This window comes from Saitoella complicata, assembly GCF_001661265.1.
Source record: "Saitoella complicata NRRL Y-17804 unplaced genomic scaffold SAICOscaffold_19, whole genome shotgun sequence".
Lineage (NCBI taxonomy): Eukaryota > Fungi > Ascomycota > Saitoellomycetes > Saitoellales > Saitoellaceae > Saitoella > Saitoella complicata.
Window position 1 is genome coordinate 269,670 of NW_017567010.1, and position 22,773 is coordinate 292,442.

The following is a 22,773-nucleotide window of genomic DNA, read 5'->3' on the forward strand; positions in this document are numbered from 1 at the left end:
ACCCCTGTACGTACCCATTGCCGTCTGAGTCTTTGAAGGAACGGTCGCTTACATCTCGTCAGTCGTATCGTCCGAGCGCTACCAGCGATGATGAATCGTGAGTGCCAAGCGGCGCCTTGTGAAGGTTCGACGAAGCGATGCTGACAGCAATTGCGCAGGCCCAGGACAACCAGCAAGAGGAGCGGTACCTTTGGGCTACGGTCCAGCAATAAGCAACCGACTGGCTCAACCGAGCAGCATGGTCGGAAGGCTGCCGAACGGCAGGGTTGGAGGTCCGGAGCCGATATATCCGCGCTCGTCCCAATGCTAAGAGTTTACCGCAGGAAACCCACCAGGGTGGAATACCTCGCCATTTCCCCAAATGCAACAACCCGAACGACCGCCATCAACAACCTTTCCCGGCACGAACACGCAAGCAATCCACGCGCAGCCGGGTTCATCGCAACAACTCGACCCATCAGAATTTCCAGCATTAGGCGGTACAGGTCCAGGATCTATGCAGAGCCCAGGTCCATCGCAGAGTTATGCTTTCACAGCAGGTACGGGAACCCCCGATCAGCGACAGCAACAAGTTATGCCGGCACAAGACGACTTTCCTGCGCTTCCGACGGGGCTGACCTCAGGCTCGGCAGTGCAACCGCAACGGCATGCGAACGGAGCCGGTTTTGCGGATACTTCACCTCCGCCGGGTCTTCCTGGGCAGCTGAGGCAGCCCGGGATGCCGACGCATGTGGACCGGGATCAGCACCGAAACGCGCTCCTCGGCGCGATGACGGGTGCAGCGAATCTGAAGGGTATGTGGGATGCCGTCTCAAGTTGAGCATTTGCTGACCATATTATGCACAGGCGAGTCGAATACTGCCTTCACTCAGGAAGATGCGAAGCAGTTGCCGATTGACACTCCAGCGAACGCGCAAATGTCGCATCAAACACCGCCAATGGCACACGTCCCGATCGGCTTCGAGTCGTCGCCAAGCGCGAAGTCATCACAACTGGGCCCTATCGGTGCGCCTCCAATGATGGATGGTGATCAATATGGGTTGAAGGGGCTTCTTGGTGTAATCAGAATGGAGAACCAGGATCTGAGCATGCTCGCGCTTGGTAATGACCTTACCAGCTTGGGCTTGAACATGAACCAGTCAGAGTAAGTTTTATGTTGTGGGAACTATTCTGCTTATCCTAACACGCGCCCTACAGTGACCGACCGCTTTACGCTTCGTTCAACTCACCTTGGATGGAGACCAACAACAAAGACGTAGAACCAGTATATCACCTGCCTGCATGTTACAACGTCCAACCCCCACCACCGGCGCATACCAAAATCCAGAGCTTCTCCGACGAGACGCTGTTCTACATCTTCTACTCCATGCCACGAGACGTGATGCAAGAATATGCTGCGGCAGAACTGACAGCAAGAAATTGGCGATACCACAAGGAGCTCCGTATGTGGCTGACAAAGGACCCTAACGCTGAGCCGAACCTCAAGACGACCGCGTATGAGAGAGGAGAGTACGTGTTCTTCGACCACCTACACTGGGAAAAGATCAGGAAGGAGTTCGTGCTTGTCTACGAAGCCTTGGAGAACAGACCATTTAGCATCAACGGCGCGACTCCATCGATGGGGTCACCTTCTGCGGTCCAGGCACAGCTTGCGGGAACTCCGGCACCGGGTCATGCTGCTCCTAGCTTGCCGAACGGATTTTGAGAAGGCTATCTGTGTTATATTGTCGTTTGTCATAGGTGTTTCGTTTCTGTTCGTTCGTTATGCAGTATGGGTGGCATGCGGTGCTGGGAGATTCCTATCGTTACCAGAAAAATGCTCACGTTATGCTCGCTCTATTTACTTGTCCACCTCGTCTTCCCAAGTGATTGTACGCTTTTCAGGTGAATTCCAGCAGGTAGTGCAAGGCTTTTTTACCCTCGAGGAGTTCAGCGTGGGAAAACGAGAAAAACGATGGTATCAACGCCTGAGAAGCTATGCGTCCAATGTGAGGATATCCTCATTCACTTCGAAGCATCACAAAACAGTCAAGCTCCACATTCGAACAACCAAACATTTAAAGTTTCGCACGACGACGTCAACGTGAAACACTGGCTTGCATCTCGTACATGATCTCACTTTGGAGCGCAAGAAGAGAACTGCGAAGATCAAAGCGACAACCATAGCGTACAGATGACCAGGCAGACAGCCAATTGAGTGAGCAGTATGGATACAGATCATCCGCCTCATAGGAAGAGGCCGGAGCTGCTTGATCGGCTGCGAACGAAGAGCAAAGAAGCGCTGCGTCGACGACCAACGAAAAATCCGCATGGGTCGCCAGCGACGTTGAGGGGGATGCCGCACATGCCTGCTGCATTTCTTGCTATTACGAAGAAGCCAAAGCAGGAGGAGCCTGTGTTTGATCAGCGCCGAGCATCTGCATCTATGCCTGACCTCGGCCTTCTTCGCGAGGACTCACCACCTCCTCCGTCGCCAAAGTTGCCGGGATTACCCGCATCACCAAGATTAATGGTGCCAGTATCTCCGCAATTCAACAGATCGTATTCACCGGCGACAACTGGCAGTGCTAGGAGCAGTGTGGGAATCGAGTCGTCACCTGTATCGAGGAACGCGGGGTATTCAGAGGTGGACTTAAGTTCGGATGAGGAGGAGGAACCAAGGGATGACCGCGCCATGAACGACTTCTTACAACTATATGGCATAGAGGAGGATGAGGAAGGGAACGGAAATGCAATACCGGGAAGACTGGGGGAACCAGACATCCGGAAGTCGGAGGATTCATACGAAGCGGCAATCCGAATAGCAATGAGCGAATCACTAAAGGTGCCGGAACCAAAAGTAGCGGCAAACGTCAACAACGACCAAGATACCCCTTATCACCCACCAAAATCACCATGTCCAATATCAGATACTCGAGATCAGTACGGTTTCCGGAAGCAAACGCAGCATATATCCCAAGCACAGTTTGATGCTTGGAACGTGGACTACATGAAGCGCATTGCGCAGAGAAAGAAGAAGTGGGATGCATTGCTGGCAGAATCAGGATTGGGAAATCCAGGGAACGGTCAAGCACCAACGAAGTTTCCACCGAAGACCGATAAGGTTAAGCGGTATATACGGAAGGGCGTGCCGCCGGAGTATCGGGGTGCCTGCTGGTTCCACTACTCTGGAGCTGCTGCACGGATGAAGAAGAACCCAGGGTTATATCGGAGAATGTGGCAGGAGTCAAAACTGAAGAAGAGTAATGATGCCGAGATCATCGAACGCGACCTTCACCGAACATTTCCGGACAACATCTACTTCAAGCCTGAGAGCTTGGCGGATGGACCTGGACATAAACGAATGCCCTCCAAAGCCCCAGAAACACCAATCATCAAGGCTCTTCGTCGGGTTTTGTCCGCCTTTGCAAATTACGTGCCACGGATCGGATACTGCCAGAGTCTCAATTTCATTGCCGGGTTGTTCTTGCTGTTCATGGATGAGGAGAAGGCATTTTGGATGTTGGTCGTGACGTGTACAGAGCTGCTACCTGGCATGCACGACGTGAACCTCGAAGGATCAAACGTGGATCAGGCAGTCCTGATGTTGAGCATCAAGGAGGACTTACCCGCAATATGGACAAAGATCGGAGGCGGGCTTGACGGAGCTGAGGCGAGCGACATCGTGACGAAGCTACCACCAATCACACTGGTTACTGCTGCGTGGTTCATGAGTGCATTCATCGGTGTACTACCAATCGAATCCGTTCTTAGAGTCTGGGATTGCCTCTTCTACGAAGGCTCCAAGATCCTCTTCCGGATCGGCCTCACAGTCCTAAAAACAGGCGAAGCCGAGATTCTAGCAGTCGCAGACCCAATGGAGATATTCCAGGTCGTGCAGACATTGCCGAAGAGGATGATTGACGCAGGTGCGGTGATGGAGGCGTGCTTTAAGCGAAGGAATGGGTTTGGACATCTGAGTCAGCGAGATGTGGATCAGACGAGGGTGATGGTACGGTCGAAGAGGCAGGCAGCGGCAGTGACGAATAAGCCAGCTGCTTCGGATGATACTACGGTCGGTGCTGGTTACGGCGACCTCATGCCCATCAGGCCAAGGGGATCACGAGCAGGGAGTTCTTTGAGGAATGTTAGGAATAGGCTGGTCCAGAGGGTTGCAGAGCTTGGGTGAAGATGATGACGGCGGAAGGGGATTACCTGCTGGTTTCGGGCAGCATTGATTTGGGGGTTGGGGGAAGCATGATTGGCGTTGGTTTGATGATAAATGATCTCTTGATATCTTTCATAAGCCGAGATTGATTACATAATCTATGAGCATAACTCTATACCGTGCCTTCCCGAAACTTCCTTCCATACATCGCGATAAATATCCCAACCTAAACGCCGTTCCGAAGGGTATATAACCAAGCCTGTACTAAAATCATTCCCCAAAGTGATTAATCTGAGCCTCCATAGCCCTCTGAATGAAACTTGTGCTCGCTATATACGAGAAATCCTTGAACATCCCCGGACTGGAAGCCGCATGTCCGTCCATCCCATCCACCCCGGAAAAGGGCATTGGCATTCCCTCACCACCGGGTGTGACGGGCGGACTCCCAACAACAGCCAACGTCGTGAACTCATCCGCAAAGTTCTCCGCAAGCTCCGGGTCCGTGATCATAGGCACAATCGGCGGTGAAACCTCTCTCCTCTCCAACGCCTTCCAATCAATCTTTCGGAAGAGTCGGTGGGCTTTGATTTTGTTGACGTCGCCGGATTTGCTGCCGAGTCGTACACTCGGCGTCTTCTTGAGTAACTTGGTGAGGAGATCTTTCGCGTCTGGGCTGAGGTAGTACGGGAGGGAGAGCTTCGTCTTTGTGATTTTGTCCATGATTTTCTTTTTGTTGTTGCCGGTGAAGGGTGGCATTCCGGTTAAGAATTCGTATAGGAGGACGCCGAGGGACCACCAGTCCACCGCGGCGTCATGACCTTGCTCTTGGAGGATTTCAGGGGCCATGTATTCGCACGTTCCGACGAAGGAGGTGAGGCGGGGTTGTCCCTCGTCTGCACCATTTGCGTCAGACACCTTCGAGAGTCCGAAGTCCGTAAGCAGGACGTGTCCCTCTGCATCGAGGAGACAGTTCTCAGGCTTAAGGTCACGATAGACGACACCGAGTGAATGCAAATGGCTCAGAGCCAATACAATCTCTGCAGTATAAAACGCTGCGGTGGCCTCATCAAACATTTTCGCCGTCTCCAAATGCGTAAAGAGCTCACCACCCATGGCATACTCCAAAATCAAGTACAGTTTGGTGTGTGACTGAAAAGCGTAAAACAACTTGACGATGAACGGGTGCCGAACTTCCTCCAAAATCTGACGTTCGGCCTTGATTCCGTCAACAGTCTTCGCACGAACAACGATAGACGCCTTCTTCAACTGCTTCTGTGCGAAAAGGCGACCGGTGGAGTTTTGTTTGACGAGGTGAACAGTGCCGTAAGCGCCCTTGCCCAATACCTTCAACGGCGTAAAATCAGACGGAGCCATCTTGCGCGAAGGCGGAGCCGAGATTGAGGAAACGAAGTCCTCGTCAAGAGGAACCTCGTACTCCTTCGTCGACGGGCTGGCCGGCGTCGAGTTCGGTTGACGCGGAGCACGGGGTGTCTGAGCACCCGAAGGCATAGGCGTTTCATCATCATCCACCATCTTGAAGTTCGCATTCGCCGCTCCCTCATGCGTAATCGTCACATCTCCATCCTCCACTCCATCTTCAGCAGCCGCATTGTACTCAATAATTGTACTAGAGTCCGAAATCGTCACAGTGGATTCCCTCGAAAGAGTCGGCGTACGCGGTCCTGGTACTACACCAGCATGTCCCGGAACCCAGTGTTCGTCGTTTGAGTCAAGTGTATCCGCCCTGTCACGTCGGGGAGCCGCAAGGAAATCGTCCGAGTCGTCGAACGCGAAAACAGCCTATGTACATAAATCCTCGATCAGCAACTGCGCAAAAGGGAAGAAGATGATTGACGAACCGCCATAGTCGTTTGAATTCACTACCATATATGATCGAAGCGAGCGGGATTATGCGAAGGAGAGCGAGTCGACTGTGCGACGGTGTTGCTGTTACTTTGTTTTTGTGTGGTCCAGCTGCGGCTTTTTGCGAAGGCTTCGTGCAGCTGCTGCCGCGGCTCAAGTTAAAGTGCGCGAGTTAACTTAGACAGAAGGAAAATTACCGATTGGCTACGAAACATTGCGAAGTCGAAAGGACGATGTTAAGGAGAACTGTTACTCTGTATGGTTCTGTCACAGTACTCTCATTGGCGATGTCTGCGGTAGACTGATTCCGTCTCTTGTCCCGTATACATGTAGTCAGATATACCTCCTCCCGCATCCATGACGTATTTCATCACCGCACTCAAACTCTGTCGTAGATTCCTTTCATGACCCATCAACTCATACCTATCTTCCTTACCCCTTGCGATGATACTTCTTCATCTCCACGCCCGATCTGCGAGTTTGGATATCAGCAATCTTATTACGAAGACGTCGCTTCGCAGCTCACCTCGTAAAACCACACTTCTCGTAGAACCCTACATTCTTCTCAGCACAGTCCAGAATCGTCTTGTAGCAGCCCAGTTCACGGGCGAGGTGGTTGAGGGTGTCAATGACGCTGTAATTTCCTGTCAGCTATGTTGAAACAACTTCGTCAGAGAGGGGTACAACATCAAGCCGAGACCGCTGCCCCTCTGCGTGCTCGATACCACGATGTCCTCAATATGCGCCGCCTTTAGGAAGCAGATCAGCAAGGCCCACCTATGAGATTTTCAAGGTATTGCTCGGATCCCTACTTTGGCTGCATTCCGGATGAACTTTTGCTCAATAAGCACCGTACCCGTCGCAACAACATCTCCAGTTCCCTTGTCCTCCGCAATGACAACATATGTGACCCCACCTCTCTTCATATCATCGAAGTGTGCTTGGGCCTCTGCTTGAGATGGACGAGGACCGTTCGATGTTTCTGGCTGAGCGAGTTGATCGAGGAGGTCCATGTATTCTGTACGGAGCATCCATTAGCAACCGAGCCGGTGAACATGTCCCTCAACCGTACTTGCGAAATTCTCGTCACGGCTCAATGGCCTCATCGTAATATGCTTCGGCAGCTTCTTGTACGTGGACGGCAGCAATGCCGGATCAAAGAGAAAGTTGGTGGCTCCGTTCGTCGTCATGATTCCTATCCTCTCTCAGCTTCCGTATCGTCTCCAAAAGAAGGTGGCGAGTTGTCCAGGTGTGCTGTCTGATCCGGGCCGGACTTGAGGGTACGCACGGGTCGCTGGGGGGACACATGCATCAAAGCACAGGGTGGACCGCGCTTCGACGTCGCGGATTCGGCGACGCACGTTACCGCCGCTATACCATAACCTTATTACGCCATCCTAGATATCTTGGAATATGACTTGATGGCGTTTGATACGAAATCGACCTACATAATAACGCTCGTTTTCGGTATCAGCCGGGCTCCTTGGTTAATGAGCCTGGTCGAGACCTTTCCCACGAGTGCTGTGTGTTTAATCGAACGTGAAATGTTCGTATGCCTTCCTAAATATGCGAGCGATGTGTAGACCCACCGGTCCAGCCGAAGGGCCTCCGTAACAATATCCTGTCACACAATCAGATGCCTAATCCTCCGAACGCCGTTTGCCCTTCCCCTTCTCCGGAGTGTTCCCCTCACTGACACTAGTCTCCACCGAATGTCCACCAAGTCCACTATCCTCGCTACCCTTCCTGCTGCCTCCGCCTCCTTCTTCTCCTTCTTCGTAGGCTTTCCTCTGGCGCTCTTCCCTTGCCAAGCTCTCTCCTTTCATAATCTTATTATTCGGTCCCCTTGCGTATGTCTCAACAACATCCTCATTGATCTGCATAGACCACACGAAAACTGCGACCTGGCGAATCGACTCCATAACGTCCGGCTTTGGCTGTTCATGCTGTGACCTCGCAGCTTTCTTTAAAGTATCGCGAATGCGGTCCACACGTTCGGGGGTACGCGGGTGAGTAGCCCAAGGACTGGCATAAAGATCCGGCTCGGACGCACGAGGCGGTGCGGGGCGAGCACGGCGAAGGACGACAACGAGTCCATCCGATGTGCAGGATACGACGGCTTCTACTTCAAACGACTCGTCTTGTCCAGCAAGATGAGATTCTTCGTCACTGCCTGACCTCTCCAAAACAGAGCTGCGGTGCCCTCCAGCCCGTGGTCGTTCATCTTCGGGTGAGGTACTGTATGCCGATGTCTCCGGGCTCTCCTGCGTCTGTGGTCTAGGCGAATCCTCTTCTTCTTCCTCTGAAGACTCTGGTGTAGTGGATTCAGATGATAACCGCGGATCGCGCCAGGCGAAGCGGATATACGCAATCGAGTCATTCTCCTTGGCACGCTCCACGACATCGACAGCGCCTTCGAGGAACTGCTCCTGGATGCACGAGAAGAAACTCTTTCCGATGAGGTGATCGGGGTGGATTCCGAGGATTGACTCGGTTGCGTGTGTGGCGTACAGGACGCACAAGGTCCGGGTATAGCGATTCAAGATGAACGCAGCGCGGGGTTCGTGTTGGTATCCATCAGTTGTGAACTTGCCGGAGAGGTGGTGGAGCATGTCCCTGCGCGGGTCTGGTGGGGTTTCCGGGCCGAAGAGGCGGCGGATATGTGGTGCTATTTCTCGGCGATCTGGAGGGCTGTCAGCGATGCAACAACATGGGGAGCTGGGGGGAATTTACTCTGCCGCTTAGACGATCCATCTACGTATAGCGTAGTCGCAGCAACAAACACATCATATACCACTGTGAATACCATCTCGCATTGCACCCAGCTCCCATCTTTATGTCTCAATGAACAGTAGGCAAGGACGGCGGCCTTATCCAGCCCAACTCCCTTGCCGTGCACACCACGAGCAATTGGCTCTTCGTCTGGATGGAAAAAGTCGAAACACGATTTGTCGATGACGTCCTGGGAGCTGTAGCCCAACACATCGCTAATTGATTCGGAGGCGTAGAGGATTGTCGCCTCCTCATCCAGGTCATGGATGGTGATGAAGGTACTGTGAGTCTCATGTCAGCGCAGGTTCAAGTAAACCCTTCGATATCAGCAAACAGACTCACATGTCCATACTGGTTTAATCCTAAACAACTGAAGGCGCAAAAGAGCAGCAGACCACGGCCTTTTATCGCAAAGGGATCAACACCGGCAGCCGAGAAGACGAACGTGAAAACGCCAAGAACGGTGGGGTAAAAGGTCGCAATCGCAATCGCAAGAGCGTGACGACGGTACCAGCAATTGCAAGTCTTAATAAACGAGTGAAGCAACTGGCCTCGTGCGTCGGTCGTACTGATCGGAAAGTGGAGCGTGGAGTTGGAGTTCAACGAAAGAGAAGCTCGTACCACCGATCGTGAGGGTGTTGGTATACAAGCTTTTTCACCGCGGATCGAGAGAGTCGATATTGAACTCTATTCGCGGCCTAGATGGTTCTGCGGAATTGTTGACCGAGAATTCCAGCCGGGGTCTGCTGTCCTCGGCCGGGCAAGCTTCGGTGCGCAGTGATATGGGGCAGCAGCGCTGTGAAAGCAGTGGCGTGCTTCGGTCCTTCGGCATAACCCACGTAAAAACTCGCGATCGACTGGTGCGATGACTTAATTGCGTTCCTCGGCATCACGATGGTCATGGTACAGCCGTTACGGGCTATACGGTATGACCGGCGCCGTTGTCGCCGATGAAAGGCTACCTGGGTTATTTATAGAGCGTGAGACAATCGATTCGAGGTTTGGGACTTTTTTTTTGTTCTTTTGCCAGTAGACCTAACGCAAGAAATGTACACTCGAAAATAAAAAAAAAAACGCAATGTCTAACAGATTTATCAATCCACAGCTTTTGTGCGCAAACAGAAATCGCTGATGCTTCGCTGAGAGAAACCCCTCAGACAACTCACGCAACGCTCGCTGATCGCTTTGAAATAAACACCAGGAAAAGCAGAAACAAAAGACGCAACAGATTTTTTTGTGCTTTTTTGGTTTCACACAACCTTCATGCCCCTTTCCCGTTCATCTTTTCTTTTCTGTTCCTCTGAAACGAATGAGCGAGGAAACTCTCTCCAACTAGCACCATGTCCACAATCTTCCATCCGGCGAGGACCCCATTATCAAGACGGAGGGGAGATTAATGAAGGCGTTGTGTGTATAAATCGGAAGGCGAAAACAAGAAGAAGTAAATCGAACAACGAAGAATAGAGAGTGATTTGGTCGAACTGGCGCAAAGTAGAAGTGAATATCGGGAGAGCACCACGATAGTGTTGAGATATGCCGTCAAATGCTTATGCACCGACAGCGGCCCTCATGCCGTTGTTCCAGCCGAAGGGATTCTCGTAAAAAGAACCCTGGTTTCCGTAACCGTACTGACTGTAAAAGTGAGACGGGGGAGGAAGAGGCTGGTACGAAAGCTGAAAGGGCTGTTGATAGGCCGACCACTGAGTGGCATGTTGTTGCTGCATCTGCGCAGAGGGCCAACCTTGGCTTCTGTGCGAAAGAGGAGTGCTCGGAGCGGTAGACGCAGAGTCATCGAACCATGGGCTGGACGCCTGATAGGGAGACAACGCAGGAGGAGATTGTGCGGCGAACTGCTCCATCTTGCGCTGCCTCTCGGCCCTCTCGCGGGCAATCATGCGATCCTCACTCCACGAAATCCACGCGGCCATCCAGGCATCCCAACCTTTCTCGCCAGCACGGTCAAGGTGCAAGTTCCACTCAATAGCCTTAAGCCAGTCCTTCTCAAGCTTGTTGACATCCTCGATGGGAAGTCCGGAGACATCAGCCCAAGACCTGTTGGTAAAGGTGTTGTCATCCAAGAACTTGTTACCGAGCATCAAAGAGACCGTCAAGAGACGGTACAGGTCGCGAGAAGACGCAGGCAAGAACTCGTCCGCAGATGGCAAAGCCATGCGCGCGGAAAGGTAGGTCAAGGACAGGAGGATGGTCGCACTGGGCAACCTCGTCGCGGCCAAGACCTGGGAGGCGAACTTCTTGAACGCCGGCGAAGCCTGAGCAGGGTGCTGGGTAACAGCAACCGTCATCAAGGCAACGAATTCGGCCATATCCTCAACCTCATAATCAAGCTCAGCCGAGACACCACCAGTGACCTTCTCGGCCGGCTGCTCTTCAACCACCTCATGCTTCACCACCTTCTCCATTCCACCGTACTGCTCCTGTTGATACCCACCGTAGTACCCGCCACTTTGGTACTGAGAACCTGCCCCATACCTCTGGGCGTGAGCGTCATTCATGTAAGCTTGCTCACCCCAGGAGGCGTAACCACCAGCATAGTCGACCGAACCAACACCCTTCAACGGCGGCAACGCGTAGGTAAACGCGTTTGCCGGCTGCTGAGAGACCTCACCGTAGCGAGACGCGCCCGAAGGCTGCGCTCCCCAGGCGTAGTTGGCGAAAGGCATTCCAGAGTCACGCGAAGAAGGGCGCTGCTGCCAAGCTGTGGCGACTGTCAGCGACTGAGAATTCAAACAAGACGTATCAAAGAGCGTACCAGTTCCCCTGTTCCACGGACGCTGCGCCGATCGCTGCTGGTTCGTCTTCTTGATGCCGGCGTTTAGGCATTGGTTCCACCTCCGAGCATCCGCACGCCCTTGACTCGGTTGACTCGTCAAAAAGGTAATTGTGAGAGATGTAGTGTTGTCGGAAGACTGCAAAGGATTACCAAGTGAATGGCTCCTTCGATAGTACTTCCTAGGTTGTTGTGGGATGGGGAACCGGTCGGGGGGGGTCTGCCGCACTCCTTATTCAAACCGCGCAGACCCGCGCTAAGGACGGCACTGGGTGACTCGTAGAAAATTTGCTCGGCCTTGAGCAAGGTAATGCCAGCCTACTGCAACAGGTGACGTGAAGCCTTACTAATAATCTGAAATCCTTATCTCTATTCCCCTCATTCGTTGCCTGCCCTTTTCATAGCTTCAGCGTGCCTTTGAGCGACCGCGATGCGTCCCAGCTCTCCTCCCATGTCTTCTCCTCCTGCTGTTGCTTCAAGATAGCCTCCTTCACTGCTGGGTCACAATCCTCAAACACACTCGGATCCACATCTTTCAGCCCAGGTCCGCCCGTAGGTACTGTAAATGCCGGCGCACGAATGGACGTCGCCACCACCACCGTTCTATTCTGCCTCCGTGAGCTTTTGGGTGATGTTCGTACGTCCCCGTTCACCACTACACCCTCCTCTTGCGTCCAGACTGCCCTGGTAGGCTGTGTGCTTGCTGGGTAGAACATCAAGTTCGTATTGGGCTCATAGTGGCCCGTCTCCATCTTCTCTAGCCGTGCACGGGCAATCTCGGTGTTGTACCGTCTACAATCGAGTTAGCCGCGATGTTTCTCAGTTTCTTGTGATGATCGTACCTCGCCGCTCGTGCGTGCTCCAGCATCCAATTCTCATTCGTCATGACCACCTTCTTCTTCCTAAACGTCTCAGGCTGTAATACCACCGTCTGATGATACACTGAACTTGCTCCATGCCAAGCAACGTACTGATTCCGGTTGTACTCAATACCTGGTGGAGGAAGCCTGTCCTCCGGGTCTGCCAGGTCACCTTCCTTGACACCAGCCTCTCTTGTCGCCTGTACCCAGTAATCATCGATGATCCTCTTTCCGCCGACGACAATCCTCGCACCGAATTCTTTGAAAACAGAACGTGCCGTGACAACACCAATCGAACGTCCCTTGTATGAGTGGGGAATCAAGTCGCGGTCAATCATGCTCTGCTTCTCCGTGTCATCCATGATGACCTTGTACAGCGTCTTGTGCTTCAAGAAGAAGAGGTAGGAATCACGATATCCCATACATCGTGCAGGTTCTGTAGACAACATGTATAGTCTCTTTCCGCGTCCCAGCAGCGTGAAGGTACGGCATCGGTATTCACGGCCGCCTTGTAAGTAACCCAAATCATCGACCTTGGCTTCACCTTCAGGGTCACTGAGACCAAGATCAAGCTCATCGTTCACAACTTCGTACCTGTGTTTCTATTAGTCAGAGCTGAGCCACACAGAGCTATGCTCATGGACAAACTCACCTATTCCCATCGATGTCCTTCGGAAGAGGCACACCGGCAGATGGAGCACCCTTTGCCTTTGGCGGCCTTCCTCTTCGCTTCTTCGGTGCAGGCGTAGCTTCTACCTCATCTTCACCGTCCTCAGTCTTGGCCTTCCTCCCTCGCTTCCTCTTGATCGGTTCACCGTCCTCATCTTCCTCCTCCTCGTCGTCGTCACCCTTTACTGAAGTGGCAGGTTCCTCAGCATCATCAATATCTTCATCTTCGTCATCTGCACGACCATTGACCTTCCCTTCTTCCGCATCCGAGGGAGCAAAGTCGGACTCTGGCGCGTCGTTGGGGGCGTAATCGACTTCCTCTTCTTCAGCTATAATAGGCCTGTGAGTGACTGCGCAGTCGATGAGAAATACAATTGACTTACGGGTCTGCGCTCGATCAGGCATTTCGGGTAGACTGTTGTGAATTTGCGACTGTTCGCGTTTACTTGGGACGACGCGACCGACGTCGGTGATTCGAGTTCCAGTCAGTCACCTGCAGCACAGACCGAAGGCAGATCCGCTACACCAACCCACATGCACTCACACATATTCTCCATCAGCTGCCAGGTCGTCTGTTGAACTCCCTTCAACCCTCCGGGGTTTGGTTTACTTCAGCAATGGACGATATGGACTTTCTAGGCACGTCCGGCTCCTTCACGGCGCGTCTCCAACTGGACGACCTTGCCTGGGCACAACAGTGGGAGGGGGAGGACTACAATTCTCAAGACGACGCAGACTTTGTCGACGATGATGACGAAGAAGAGGAGGATGAGGATTCTGATGTGCCGAGTGACGACCTGGAACTGGAATCCGAGGGAGTGTTTGGCAACGATGATGATGGGTCATATGGGATTGATCGGGTCAATGCGACTTTCAGTGCTGAGCAGCTGAACGGAACGTCCGCTGGGTTTGCGGATGATCAATCTTTTCAGCAGTCTTTTCTGGCTCAACAAATAGCACAGTCCTCGCCTGCGTTTACTGAGATGTCACCGCGTACTTCCATTGTCACAGCAGCACCGCCGGATTTTCAGGCTCCAGAATTACCAATACGGCCTCGAATAGCCATGAAGGCGCCAGCGCATCTTGGAAACACATTTACACATGGGGCTTCCGCGATTGAGGACAACTCAGAACAGAGCATTATGCCGCAGCAACCGATAATCGCAACGCGGTTCACGGCACACGATGTCCTTAACAACAAGATACGACGATGTTCTCCATCCGCAATACAGAATCAGAACGCAATACAGAATCAGAGAACACCCTTCCCCCACGTTCCGCCTACGGATCGCCACCTCCCTGATTGCTCAAACCCGACACCGGAGAAGTTTACTCGTATGTATGTCGATTTCATTATCTACTGCAATCCGGCCGTTCCTCTGACGCACCGGACAACGCCTCTGGAAGAAGCCTTCAACAGTGTGCCGAAGTCGGATGATAAATCCTTTCCGATTTGGGATGTGTTTGAGTTACATAAGCGCCTTCAGTCGGGAGAGATCAAGAACTGGGCGTCACTTGCGGCGGAGCTTGGTGTTCGACGGCCAACGAAACAGAATAAGCAAAAGTTGACACAGTATGGGCATAAGTTGAAGAAGTGGTTGAAGCAGATGCATATTGATGCTTTTTTCGCTTATCTGGAAGGGAAGGAGTCCGAATATTTCACTTTGATCCCTGGCGTTCAGGCTGACGGCGAGTTCATCGATGAAAGGGATGGCGTTGCAAAGAAAGATGACTTGGCTCTCATCGCGCTCTATCGGGATATCAAATCAACCAAGCGTGGGAGGAAACCGAGGCCAGACAAAGAGGAGGATATGTCAGTTGCTGCCAGAGCCATCAAGCGGGCAAGAACGATGGACTACACGGATTCTGAAGCAGATTCGCCGATGACAGGTACACCCAGTATGGATCCGGCTGCGGCGCAATTGTCTGGCAATGTTGCAGCTCCATCGTGCAACGTTGGAGACGCACTGACAGGCCAATCGCCGTCTACATTTGGCATGCCTCCACCCGCGGTAACTACCGGGTTTCATCCAGCCAACCTCCGCATCCCTGTCGAAGGGCGGCATGCACTGGATCAGGATGCTCTTTTCCAAGCACGTCTTGCCCAGACAGGACAAGCAACTATGAATGCCTCAAAATCGGTCCTCCTCCAGTTGCTCAGTCGTCTCAGTCTGTCAAGTCCTGGTGCAGCGAGGATTATGGCCGAGCTGTCTCTAGTCACGAGGGACGGGGATGATGGGAAAGTCGGACTTCTTGCAGGGTTGGCTGCTGCTTTGGTCGAGAGAGGCAATATCGTGGATGTGAAACTGGACAAGAACGGATCTCGTGGTGTCGATGCGCTATTCACCGTTCAAATGGGCGATGTCAAAGCTTTGTATCGGGTTGGCGTCGAGGGGGGGACGGGTAACCTCATGGTAACACAGGCGGATATACTTGCTTCAGAAAGGGGTGAAGAAGACGGGCCGGAGGCAAGCGTCTCTGCTGGCGAAGAACTGTCCAAGGCGAAACAGAGAATCGAGGAGCTGGAGAAAATGCTGCGGCAGAAGGAGGACGACTTGGAGCAGCTCAAGATGCGGGTTCTTAGAGCTGTTATGTAGGTAGGGGCTTTGGTTTTTATGGCGTTTTTATGGCATTTATACTTATGGGCATGCATGGACACGGCAAAAGCAACGGTGAATGCCAAATCGAAAGAGGTATTCTTTTCATGAGCTGGTACGGCAACAGCTACTATACACAAAGCAGAAGAGAAGGCCGTACAAACAGAAACCAGTAATTATAAAAAAAAACCCAAGTGAATCAATCCCAAACACCACCATTTTACCCAACTTATCCTTGCATCTCAGCGTCATAGTTCATCAAGCTCTCAGCAGTCAGTTCTTCTGGTAGCGTCGGCGGCTCCTCGACCGAAGGGACTTCGGGTACAGCAGCAGCAGCGACAGGCTCCTCCGTCGCAGGAAGCGAGGCCTCGACCATGGCAGCATCCTCGGCAGGCTTCTCAGTTTCGGGGTTCACGCGGTGACTGAACACGTCAGTGCTGTCATCCACGAGAAGGTTCTCCTCGTCAGCAGGGATCTGAATACCCTCTCCAGGCTGAGGCGTAAAGTCCGGTGGGATCTCGGGAGCAGCAGGCTCTGCTGGCGCGTCAACAGTAACGGCAAGCGTTGCGGTATCATTGGTAGCAGCAGCCAGGTCTTCCTCTGTTGGGACATAATCGGGGTTGATCTTGTAGTAGTGACCAGCCTTTTCCAACCGACCCTTCTTGACGGCCTTCTGCAACACAAGCGCCGCGGTTTGTCGGAAGTTGGGCTCGAGAGGGTAGTTGGTCTCCATCCACTTGTAGATAACACGCGGTGGAGTTCCCTTGGGCTCATTGATCTCGGCCAAACCCCTCACGATCATCTGCTCGTAACTAGGAAGAGCGACGCCAGGCTGAGCACTCTGGGCAGGACCTTCCAAGTCTGCTGGGATCTCACCAATATTGCCGGGCAGTTCCGCTGCCCTGGCCGCTTCCTTCTCAGCTTGAAGCGCAGCCTCCTTGGCAGCTGCGATTTCAGCGAGAACGTCCTTGACATTTGGTGGGTAGATTGGCACATCGGGAAACGATCGTTCACTGAAGAGCACAAGCTCGACAAGGTGAGCCGTTGGTAGGGATGCCAAGTAGATCTTCTTCTCCTCGTCCGTGAGCTCCTTTCCAGACAAACCAGTGACCAGAGGATTTTCCGCTCTTCGAGCGTCACAGTCGGTACAGTACCACTCTGCATCAGCAACGTCGATAAGCAAACTGTCAATTTGAGGGACGTGACAAAGCTGGTGGTAAGGCGTGTTGCAACCATCACAGAAAACGATGCGGTTGGACTTGGGTGAATGACCACGCAGACAGAACGTGCAGAAAAGGGTGTCGAGGTAACGACGACCGGGTCCTCTTCGGCGCGTGGGAGTCTTGGTGGTGGGGTTGTACTGCGATGGCTTCTGCACCTTACGTCCGTACTTGGTCTTCATTCCGTCCATGTTGTACTCCAGATCGCTGTCGTCGCTGTCAAAGTCGGCCTTGATCTCACCATCCGAATCCTCATCCCGTCCACGCTTCATGCCCTTGCGCGCACCGGCGGGACGTCCGCGACGACCGTTCTTGTTCTTGCCTGTCGGGTCCCAGTCGAGGCCAGGTGAAGCGGCAGCAACTCCGGCGGCTTGCGCAAGGGCTTGGACCTCTGCGGCGGTAGGGATGCCTCCTGGAAGGCCCTGAGGGAAGCCCGGCGGAACTCCCGGAACGCCGGGGTGGTGGACCAGATGCCCGTTCGTCGCGTCATGATGCGCCTGCTGATGAACCTGGAGAACTCTTGTTAGCGAACGTTCCTCAACGCAACTTGCGTAAACACGAGAACGCGTACCAATTGAGGGTCGAACTGCTGTACCATGGGCGCGCCGTGCAAGCCCGGAAGGGTCACGTCCTGGACCTGGTCGGCCTGCTGCTGAGCATGCTGATGAACGGCGCGCGCAAGGGCTTGAGGATCCTGGCCGTGCTGAAGGACGTAGGTATGGTCCTGGGGGGTGTAGTAAGGGTTGCTCATCGTTGGGTCTCCGTCTGTCTACGCAGCTGGCGGCGGGTCCATGGGTGTGCTGCTGCCCGTCGCGGGGCTGGTGCGTCGCAGAGGGTGGCTGGTGGCAATCAATCAGGGCAAGTGTGACGATACCATATATATACATAGATGGAGTGGAAAAGGTAGTATTACCTACGTCCGTATCACGTAGTTATCAGGTATCACCGCATCTTCCACACCCCAAAACACCGCCTCGCGTCCCCGTCAACCCTCCAGCTCCACACACTCCCCTCCGTCGCCACCCACACACAACTACCCCCTGCCCCCCATCCCGCTCCACAGATCTCTTTACTCTCCCCGCGACTCCTTCTCGCCCAGAGACTTGTCGGTGGGCCGTCCCAGTCGTCGTGCTCGTGCATCGCTGGCGAGGGCGTCCCGGGGATGGAGAGCACTTGCGAGTGTCGCCACGTCCGTGTACACACCAAATGCACTTTATTCGTGCTCTCCGTCACAAGCAACAAATCGAGAGGTGCTGGCGCGAATGCGAGGTGCCGCGGTGATCCGTGCGGGAATGATCGTGTCATTGGTATCGTTGCCACCTTTGCAAATGGCGACGTAACGAGCTGTGGTGGTGGTGGGGAGGGTGAAGAGTCCACTTCGACGTCGGTGAGGGTTCGCGACTCGGGTTCGTAGACGATAAAGGTGGGCGAGGCGGAAGGGGTTGGGAGGCAGGTCGTCGTCCGGGAGTCGGGCTGGGCTTCCGCGTCCGTTGATTTCGTTTCGATGATGGAGAAGACGTGGACGGCTGCGGGGTTTTGTGCAGCCACGGCAAAGACTCTTGAGCACGGCGCGAAAGCCGTCGAGAAAGACGCGTCCGTAACGATATCGATAGCCGCCTTGAGCTTCATGTCGCCCACGCCCGGCTGACTACTCGATCCCTTGTATCGTTCAAAGAGGAATACATCCTTTGAATCCCCTACCGCAACCACATATCTCCCATCTAAACTCGCCACGGCGTGATTCATCGCGATTCCCAATCGTATCGTACATTCCGGCGTTCCCAATGATAGATTCCGGATCCGGATTGTGGTGTCGTTGTTACAGACGAGGGCTTTGACGTGGGAATTGTGTGCGTCTTGGAAAATTGTGACGCTGTTTGTGATTGTTCCACTCAACTCCAAGTTTCGCACTCCATTTGCCGTCATCGTCCCCGTCTCCGCAGGCGCCAACCGTACCACGGCGAATTGCCCACGCTGTGGACCACCTACACAGGCATATCCGTGGGCGACGGATAGACAGCGTGGTTTGAACGAAAACTGGGCGATTTCTGTGTTTTGCGGTTTGAGAGGTGAGACGGGTTGGATTCGGAGGGAGCGGTCTGAGATGTAGTAAAATGTGTGCGGGGAGGTTGGTGAGGGAGCGAGGAGAGAGCGGAGTTGCCAGTGTTGGGCGGTGCACTTATTTGGGAGGAGGCAGTGTTCTTGTGGATCTTCTTTCGTAAACGTTGTCTCCCTACAGGATTCAAAAGTCAGTTGATTCATGGGCGAGACACGGGCGTTGGAGAGGTGAGCCGGCGTAGTGTTTTGCCTGGATGGCCGGCCTCATTGCGGGGGCGCGTCGTGGTCGCAGAACTTACGCCTGATACCACCGGTACCGGTTGAAGCAGCCCGCTGTGTCCAAAGCGCATGGGGAATGTAAAGGTGGTGGACATCATGGACTGGATCGATGGCCTGTCGTGCAACTTGGAATGTCGTGTAGTGTACGACTCTTACGAGAACATCGGAGGTCCGTTCTTTACACGACACAAAAGTGCGATTACCGAGATGACAGCTGAAAAGATTCCGACACCAAATCCCGTAACCGGCCCCCCTTCGTAACGGAGATATTCATCCCGAATTTTGAGGTTTTTCTCGAGTCTTCTCGTGATTTCTGCGCGGCTTACGCGGCCGATGGCCCGGTCCAGTTACCCTGAGTTTGGCCCCGACAGGCACCGCAGATTTCGCCTTCGGAACTTTTTATAGAAGCAGCATCGCCCTTCCCCCACAACCTCCATCATCCATACACAGATCAAACGAAATGTTGAGATCACTTCGCCTCGCTAACAAGGCGCAGCCCTTGAGGGTTGCTCAGATCGCCAAGCGCTTCAACTCCGACCGTGTCCAGGGCGCTGTCGTCGGTATCGATTTGGGTACCACCAACTCCTGTGTTGCCGTCATGGAGGGTAAGGTCCCCCGTGTTATTGAGAACGCTGAGGGTGCCCGTACTACCCCTTCCATCGTCGCTTTCACCAAGGACGGTGAGCGTCTCGTTGGTGTTGCTGCTAAGCGTCAGGCTGTCGTCAACCCCGAGAACACCCTCTTCGCCACCAAGCGTTTGATCGGTCGTCGTTGGGAGGACCAGGAGGTCCAGAAGGACATTAACGAGGTGCCCTACAAGATCGTCAAGCACACCAACGGTGACGCCTGGGTTGAGGCCCGTGGCCAGAAGTACTCTCCTTCCCAGATCGGTGGTTTCGTCTTGACCAAGATGAAGGAGACCGCTGAGGCTGGTTTGGCTAAGACTATCAAGAACGCCGTCGTTACTGTCCCCGCTTACTTCAACGACTCCCAGCGTCAGGCTACCAAGGACGCCGGTGCCATCGCTGGTCTTAACGTCCTCCGTGTTATTAACGAGCCTACCGCTGCTGCTCTCGCCTACGGTCTCGACAAGGCCGATGCCGACAAGGTCGTCGCTGTCTACGATTTGGGAGGTGGTACTTTCGATGTTTCCATCCTCGAGATCGCCAACGGTGTCTTCGAGGTCAAGTCCACCAACGGTGACACTCACCTCGGTGGTGAGGACTTTGACATCGCTCTCGTCCGTCACTTGGTTGAGGAGTTCAAGAAGGAGCAGGGTCTCGACCTCTCCAAGGACCGCATGGCTATCCAGCGTATCCGTGAGGCCGCTGAGAAGGCCAAGATCGAGTTGTCTTCTACCGTTCAGACCGACATCAACCTTCCTTTCATCACTGCTGACGCATCCGGGCCTAAGCACATCAACACCAAGCTTACCCGTGCTCAGTTCGAGAAGCTCGTCGACCCTCTTATCAAGCGCACTGTCGAGCCCTGTAAGAAGGCCTTGAAGGATGCCCAGGTCGGTGCCAACCAGATCTCTGAGGTCATCATGGTAGGTGGTATGTCCCGTATGCCCAAGGTCCTCGAGTCCGTCAAGTCCATCTTCGGTAAGGACCCCTCCAAGTCCGTCAACCCCGATGAGGCTGTCGCCGTTGGTGCTGCTATCCAGGGTGCTGTCTTGGCTGGTGACGTTACCGACGTTCTCTTGTTGGATGTTACCCCCCTTTCCCTCGGTATCGAGACGCTCGGTGGTGTCATGACCAAGTTGATCATGCGCAACACTACCATCCCCACCAAGAAGTCACAGACTTTCTCTACCGCCCAGGATGGTCAGTCTGCTGTCGACATCCGTGTCTTCCAGGGTGAGCGTGAGCTCGTCCGTGACAACAAGCTCCTCGGTAACTTCCAGTTAACCGGTATCCCCCCTGCCCGCAAGGGTGAGCCCCAGATCGAGGTCACCTTCGACATTGACGCTGATGGTATTGTCAACGTTGCTGCCAAGGACAAGGCTACCAACAAGGACCAGTCCATCACCATTGCTGCTTCCTCCGGTCTTTCCGACGCTGAGATCCAGAAGATGGTTGACGACGCCGAGAAGTACGCTGAGACCGATAAGGAGCGAAAGGACTTGATCGAGCAGGCTAACCGTTCCGACTCTATCATCCACGACACCGAGAAGAACCTCAAGGAGTTCGAGGACCAGATCGACAAGGCTGGTGCCGAGAAGATCCGTGCTTCCCTCGCTGAGTTGAAGGAGGTCGTTGCTAAGGCCCAGGCTGGTGAGGGTGAGGTTACCGCTGAGCAGATGAAGACCAAGACCGACGAGGTTCAGAACGCCTCCCTCGACTTGTTCTCCGCTGTCTACAAGGCCCGTGCTGCCGCCCAGAACACCTCGGACGCCAAGCCTTCCGAGGGTGAGGGTGAGAAGAAGTCCGAGTAAGCGTAATGTTTGACTGAATGAAGTGTAACGAAAATATGGCGGGTTGTTGTTCACGATAGATGACTTTTTTGGGAAAGGAGAGGTTGCAAAAAGCGCATTCTACGGCGTTGTACGTTTAGGTTATTGGGTTTGATATCATTGTTTGTGCGGTTTTTCTCATTTTTTTGTGGGACGCAGATACGTCGATAATAGGCGTTCGGCGGGTTTGTATTCTTCTTTGTAATTAACAATACTCTCCTCTCTACATACATCTGGTCCCAGATTGCATATCCTTCCTTGTAATCGTGGACAGTGCTTGTTCACTTATGATCCTATTCGTGCATAAGGTATCCCGCTGTATATGTACAGTAAACGCACATTCCAAGATCAGTTCAGAATTGTTTCTGTCATTGCATTTCTTGTGATTTCCATGGCATTTAGATCTTTTGGTTCAACTCCGTTGATGATCCGGGCACAACCGGTGCCTCGGGCAAGCGTTCAACCGTTTCAATGCGAATAGGCAACTTCCTCCATTCGTCCTCGCTAACAGGCCTCCTCTTCTCCTCGTAATCCGCCCAGTACATACCGGCGACACTAAGGGCCAATCCGGCAAACCCCATGATCATGCGAGTCTGTGGTGGAATGGCTGATTGGACAAGGTATCAGTTACCATGAAACAGTGAAAACAAAGGACCACGTACACTTGTATGCTTGCCAGACGGTCTTTGATTCACCGGCCATCCTTGAACTTCGCTGATCTCTTTGTTGCTTTTGCGGGTGTATGCGTTTTGGCGCTGCAGGGACTTCAATTTGTGTGCAGGATGACGTTCCGAATCTCGACGGGGAAATCGGGAGATGCGACGGGGTAGGAAATGACCAGAACCACCGACGCGTACGATCAATGCCACCAAAGAGAAAGCGAGGAGGGAGTGTAGTCGCTCAGACGGATAAGCCTATCAAGAGACCGCGAAACGCCGTGAAGGGAGAGCATAGCGACTCTTCGCCTCTTTCTGATCCGCCAACCGACATCGCTGATCCTCGATTGAAGAAGGGCAAGAAGAATGCAATCACGCGGGTCAGAAAACCGAAGAAGAATGTATTTGC

The 22,773-nt window shown here is 53.5% G+C and overlaps 12 protein-coding genes across 12 annotated transcripts; 4 read left to right on the forward strand and 8 right to left on the reverse strand.

Moving 5' to 3' along the window:
- Positions 1 to 1,019: 1,019 nt before the first annotated feature.
- SAICODRAFT_59826 (uncharacterized protein) lies at positions 1,020 to 1,705 on the forward strand (the record flags this gene model as incomplete). The annotated part of the gene is made up of 2 exons (XM_019169715.1): positions 1,020 to 1,144; positions 1,198 to 1,705. The coding sequence occupies 2 exons, from the start codon at positions 1,020 to 1,022 to the stop codon at positions 1,703 to 1,705; spliced, it is 633 nt and encodes a 210-aa protein (XP_019022718.1).
- A 1,101-nt stretch (positions 1,706 to 2,806) lies between these two features.
- On the forward strand, positions 2,807 to 4,168 carry SAICODRAFT_59676 (RabGAP/TBC; the record flags this gene model as incomplete). Its single annotated transcript, XM_019169698.1, has 1 exon — positions 2,807 to 4,168. One exon carries the CDS (start codon positions 2,807 to 2,809, stop codon positions 4,166 to 4,168), a length of 1,362 nt encoding a protein of 453 aa, XP_019022719.1.
- A 249-nt stretch (positions 4,169 to 4,417) lies between these two features.
- Positions 4,418 to 6,012, reverse strand: SAICODRAFT_26692 (kinase-like protein; the record flags this gene model as incomplete). Its single annotated transcript, XM_019166963.1, has 2 exons — positions 4,418 to 5,947; positions 6,007 to 6,012. The coding sequence occupies 2 exons, from the start codon at positions 6,010 to 6,012 to the stop codon at positions 4,418 to 4,420; spliced, it is 1,536 nt and encodes a 511-aa protein (XP_019022720.1).
- A 430-nt stretch (positions 6,013 to 6,442) lies between these two features.
- SAICODRAFT_8904 (acyl-CoA N-acyltransferase) lies at positions 6,443 to 7,200 on the reverse strand (the record flags this gene model as incomplete). Its single annotated transcript, XM_019171601.1, has 5 exons — positions 6,443 to 6,482; positions 6,537 to 6,644; positions 6,695 to 6,759; positions 6,823 to 7,028; positions 7,083 to 7,200. 5 exons carry the CDS (start codon positions 7,198 to 7,200, stop codon positions 6,443 to 6,445), a joined length of 537 nt encoding a protein of 178 aa, XP_019022721.1.
- Positions 7,201 to 7,650: 450 nt separating this feature from the next.
- On the reverse strand, positions 7,651 to 9,132 carry SAICODRAFT_8905 (uncharacterized protein; the record flags this gene model as incomplete). The annotated part of the gene is made up of 3 exons (XM_019171604.1): positions 7,651 to 8,693; positions 8,744 to 9,063; positions 9,125 to 9,132. 3 exons carry the CDS (start codon positions 9,130 to 9,132, stop codon positions 7,651 to 7,653), a joined length of 1,371 nt encoding a protein of 456 aa, XP_019022722.1.
- Positions 9,133 to 10,329: 1,197 nt separating this feature from the next.
- Positions 10,330 to 11,463, reverse strand: SAICODRAFT_8906 (uncharacterized protein; the record flags this gene model as incomplete). The annotated part of the gene is made up of 1 exon (XM_019171607.1): positions 10,330 to 11,463. One exon carries the CDS (start codon positions 11,461 to 11,463, stop codon positions 10,330 to 10,332), a length of 1,134 nt encoding a protein of 377 aa, XP_019022723.1.
- A 397-nt stretch (positions 11,464 to 11,860) lies between these two features.
- SAICODRAFT_72556 (uncharacterized protein) lies at positions 11,861 to 13,518 on the reverse strand. Its single transcript, XM_019170779.1, has 4 exons — positions 13,483 to 13,518; positions 13,083 to 13,428; positions 12,413 to 13,024; positions 11,861 to 12,362 (listed from the first exon to the last, which is right to left on the reverse strand). Exons 1-4 carry the CDS (start codon positions 13,502 to 13,504, stop codon positions 11,969 to 11,971), a joined length of 1,374 nt encoding a protein of 457 aa, XP_019022724.1. The 5' UTR covers positions 13,505 to 13,518; the 3' UTR covers positions 11,861 to 11,968.
- A 564-nt stretch (positions 13,519 to 14,082) lies between these two features.
- Positions 14,083 to 15,696, forward strand: SAICODRAFT_26696 (uncharacterized protein; the record flags this gene model as incomplete). Its single annotated transcript, XM_019166964.1, has 1 exon — positions 14,083 to 15,696. One exon carries the CDS (start codon positions 14,083 to 14,085, stop codon positions 15,694 to 15,696), a length of 1,614 nt encoding a protein of 537 aa, XP_019022725.1.
- Positions 15,697 to 15,925: 229 nt separating this feature from the next.
- SAICODRAFT_26697 (uncharacterized protein) lies at positions 15,926 to 17,667 on the reverse strand (the record flags this gene model as incomplete). Its single annotated transcript, XM_019166965.1, has 2 exons — positions 15,926 to 17,425; positions 17,488 to 17,667. The coding sequence occupies 2 exons, from the start codon at positions 17,665 to 17,667 to the stop codon at positions 15,926 to 15,928; spliced, it is 1,680 nt and encodes a 559-aa protein (XP_019022726.1).
- A 139-nt stretch (positions 17,668 to 17,806) lies between these two features.
- On the reverse strand, positions 17,807 to 19,530 carry SAICODRAFT_31239 (uncharacterized protein). The gene has a single exon (XM_019167875.1). It carries the CDS (start codon positions 19,176 to 19,178, stop codon positions 17,859 to 17,861), a length of 1,320 nt encoding a protein of 439 aa, XP_019022727.1. The 5' UTR covers positions 19,179 to 19,530; the 3' UTR covers positions 17,807 to 17,858.
- Positions 19,531 to 19,676: 146 nt separating this feature from the next.
- On the forward strand, positions 19,677 to 21,690 carry SAICODRAFT_95256 (heat shock protein 70; the record flags this gene model as incomplete). Its single annotated transcript, XM_019171968.1, has 1 exon — positions 19,677 to 21,690. Exon 1 carries the CDS (start codon positions 19,714 to 19,716, stop codon positions 21,688 to 21,690), a length of 1,977 nt encoding a protein of 658 aa, XP_019022728.1. The 5' UTR covers positions 19,677 to 19,713.
- Positions 21,691 to 22,106: 416 nt separating this feature from the next.
- SAICODRAFT_8912 (uncharacterized protein) lies at positions 22,107 to 22,410 on the reverse strand (the record flags this gene model as incomplete). The annotated part of the gene is made up of 2 exons (XM_019171610.1): positions 22,107 to 22,315; positions 22,371 to 22,410. 2 exons carry the CDS (start codon positions 22,408 to 22,410, stop codon positions 22,107 to 22,109), a joined length of 249 nt encoding a protein of 82 aa, XP_019022729.1.
- Between the last annotated feature and the right edge of the window lie 363 nt (positions 22,411 to 22,773).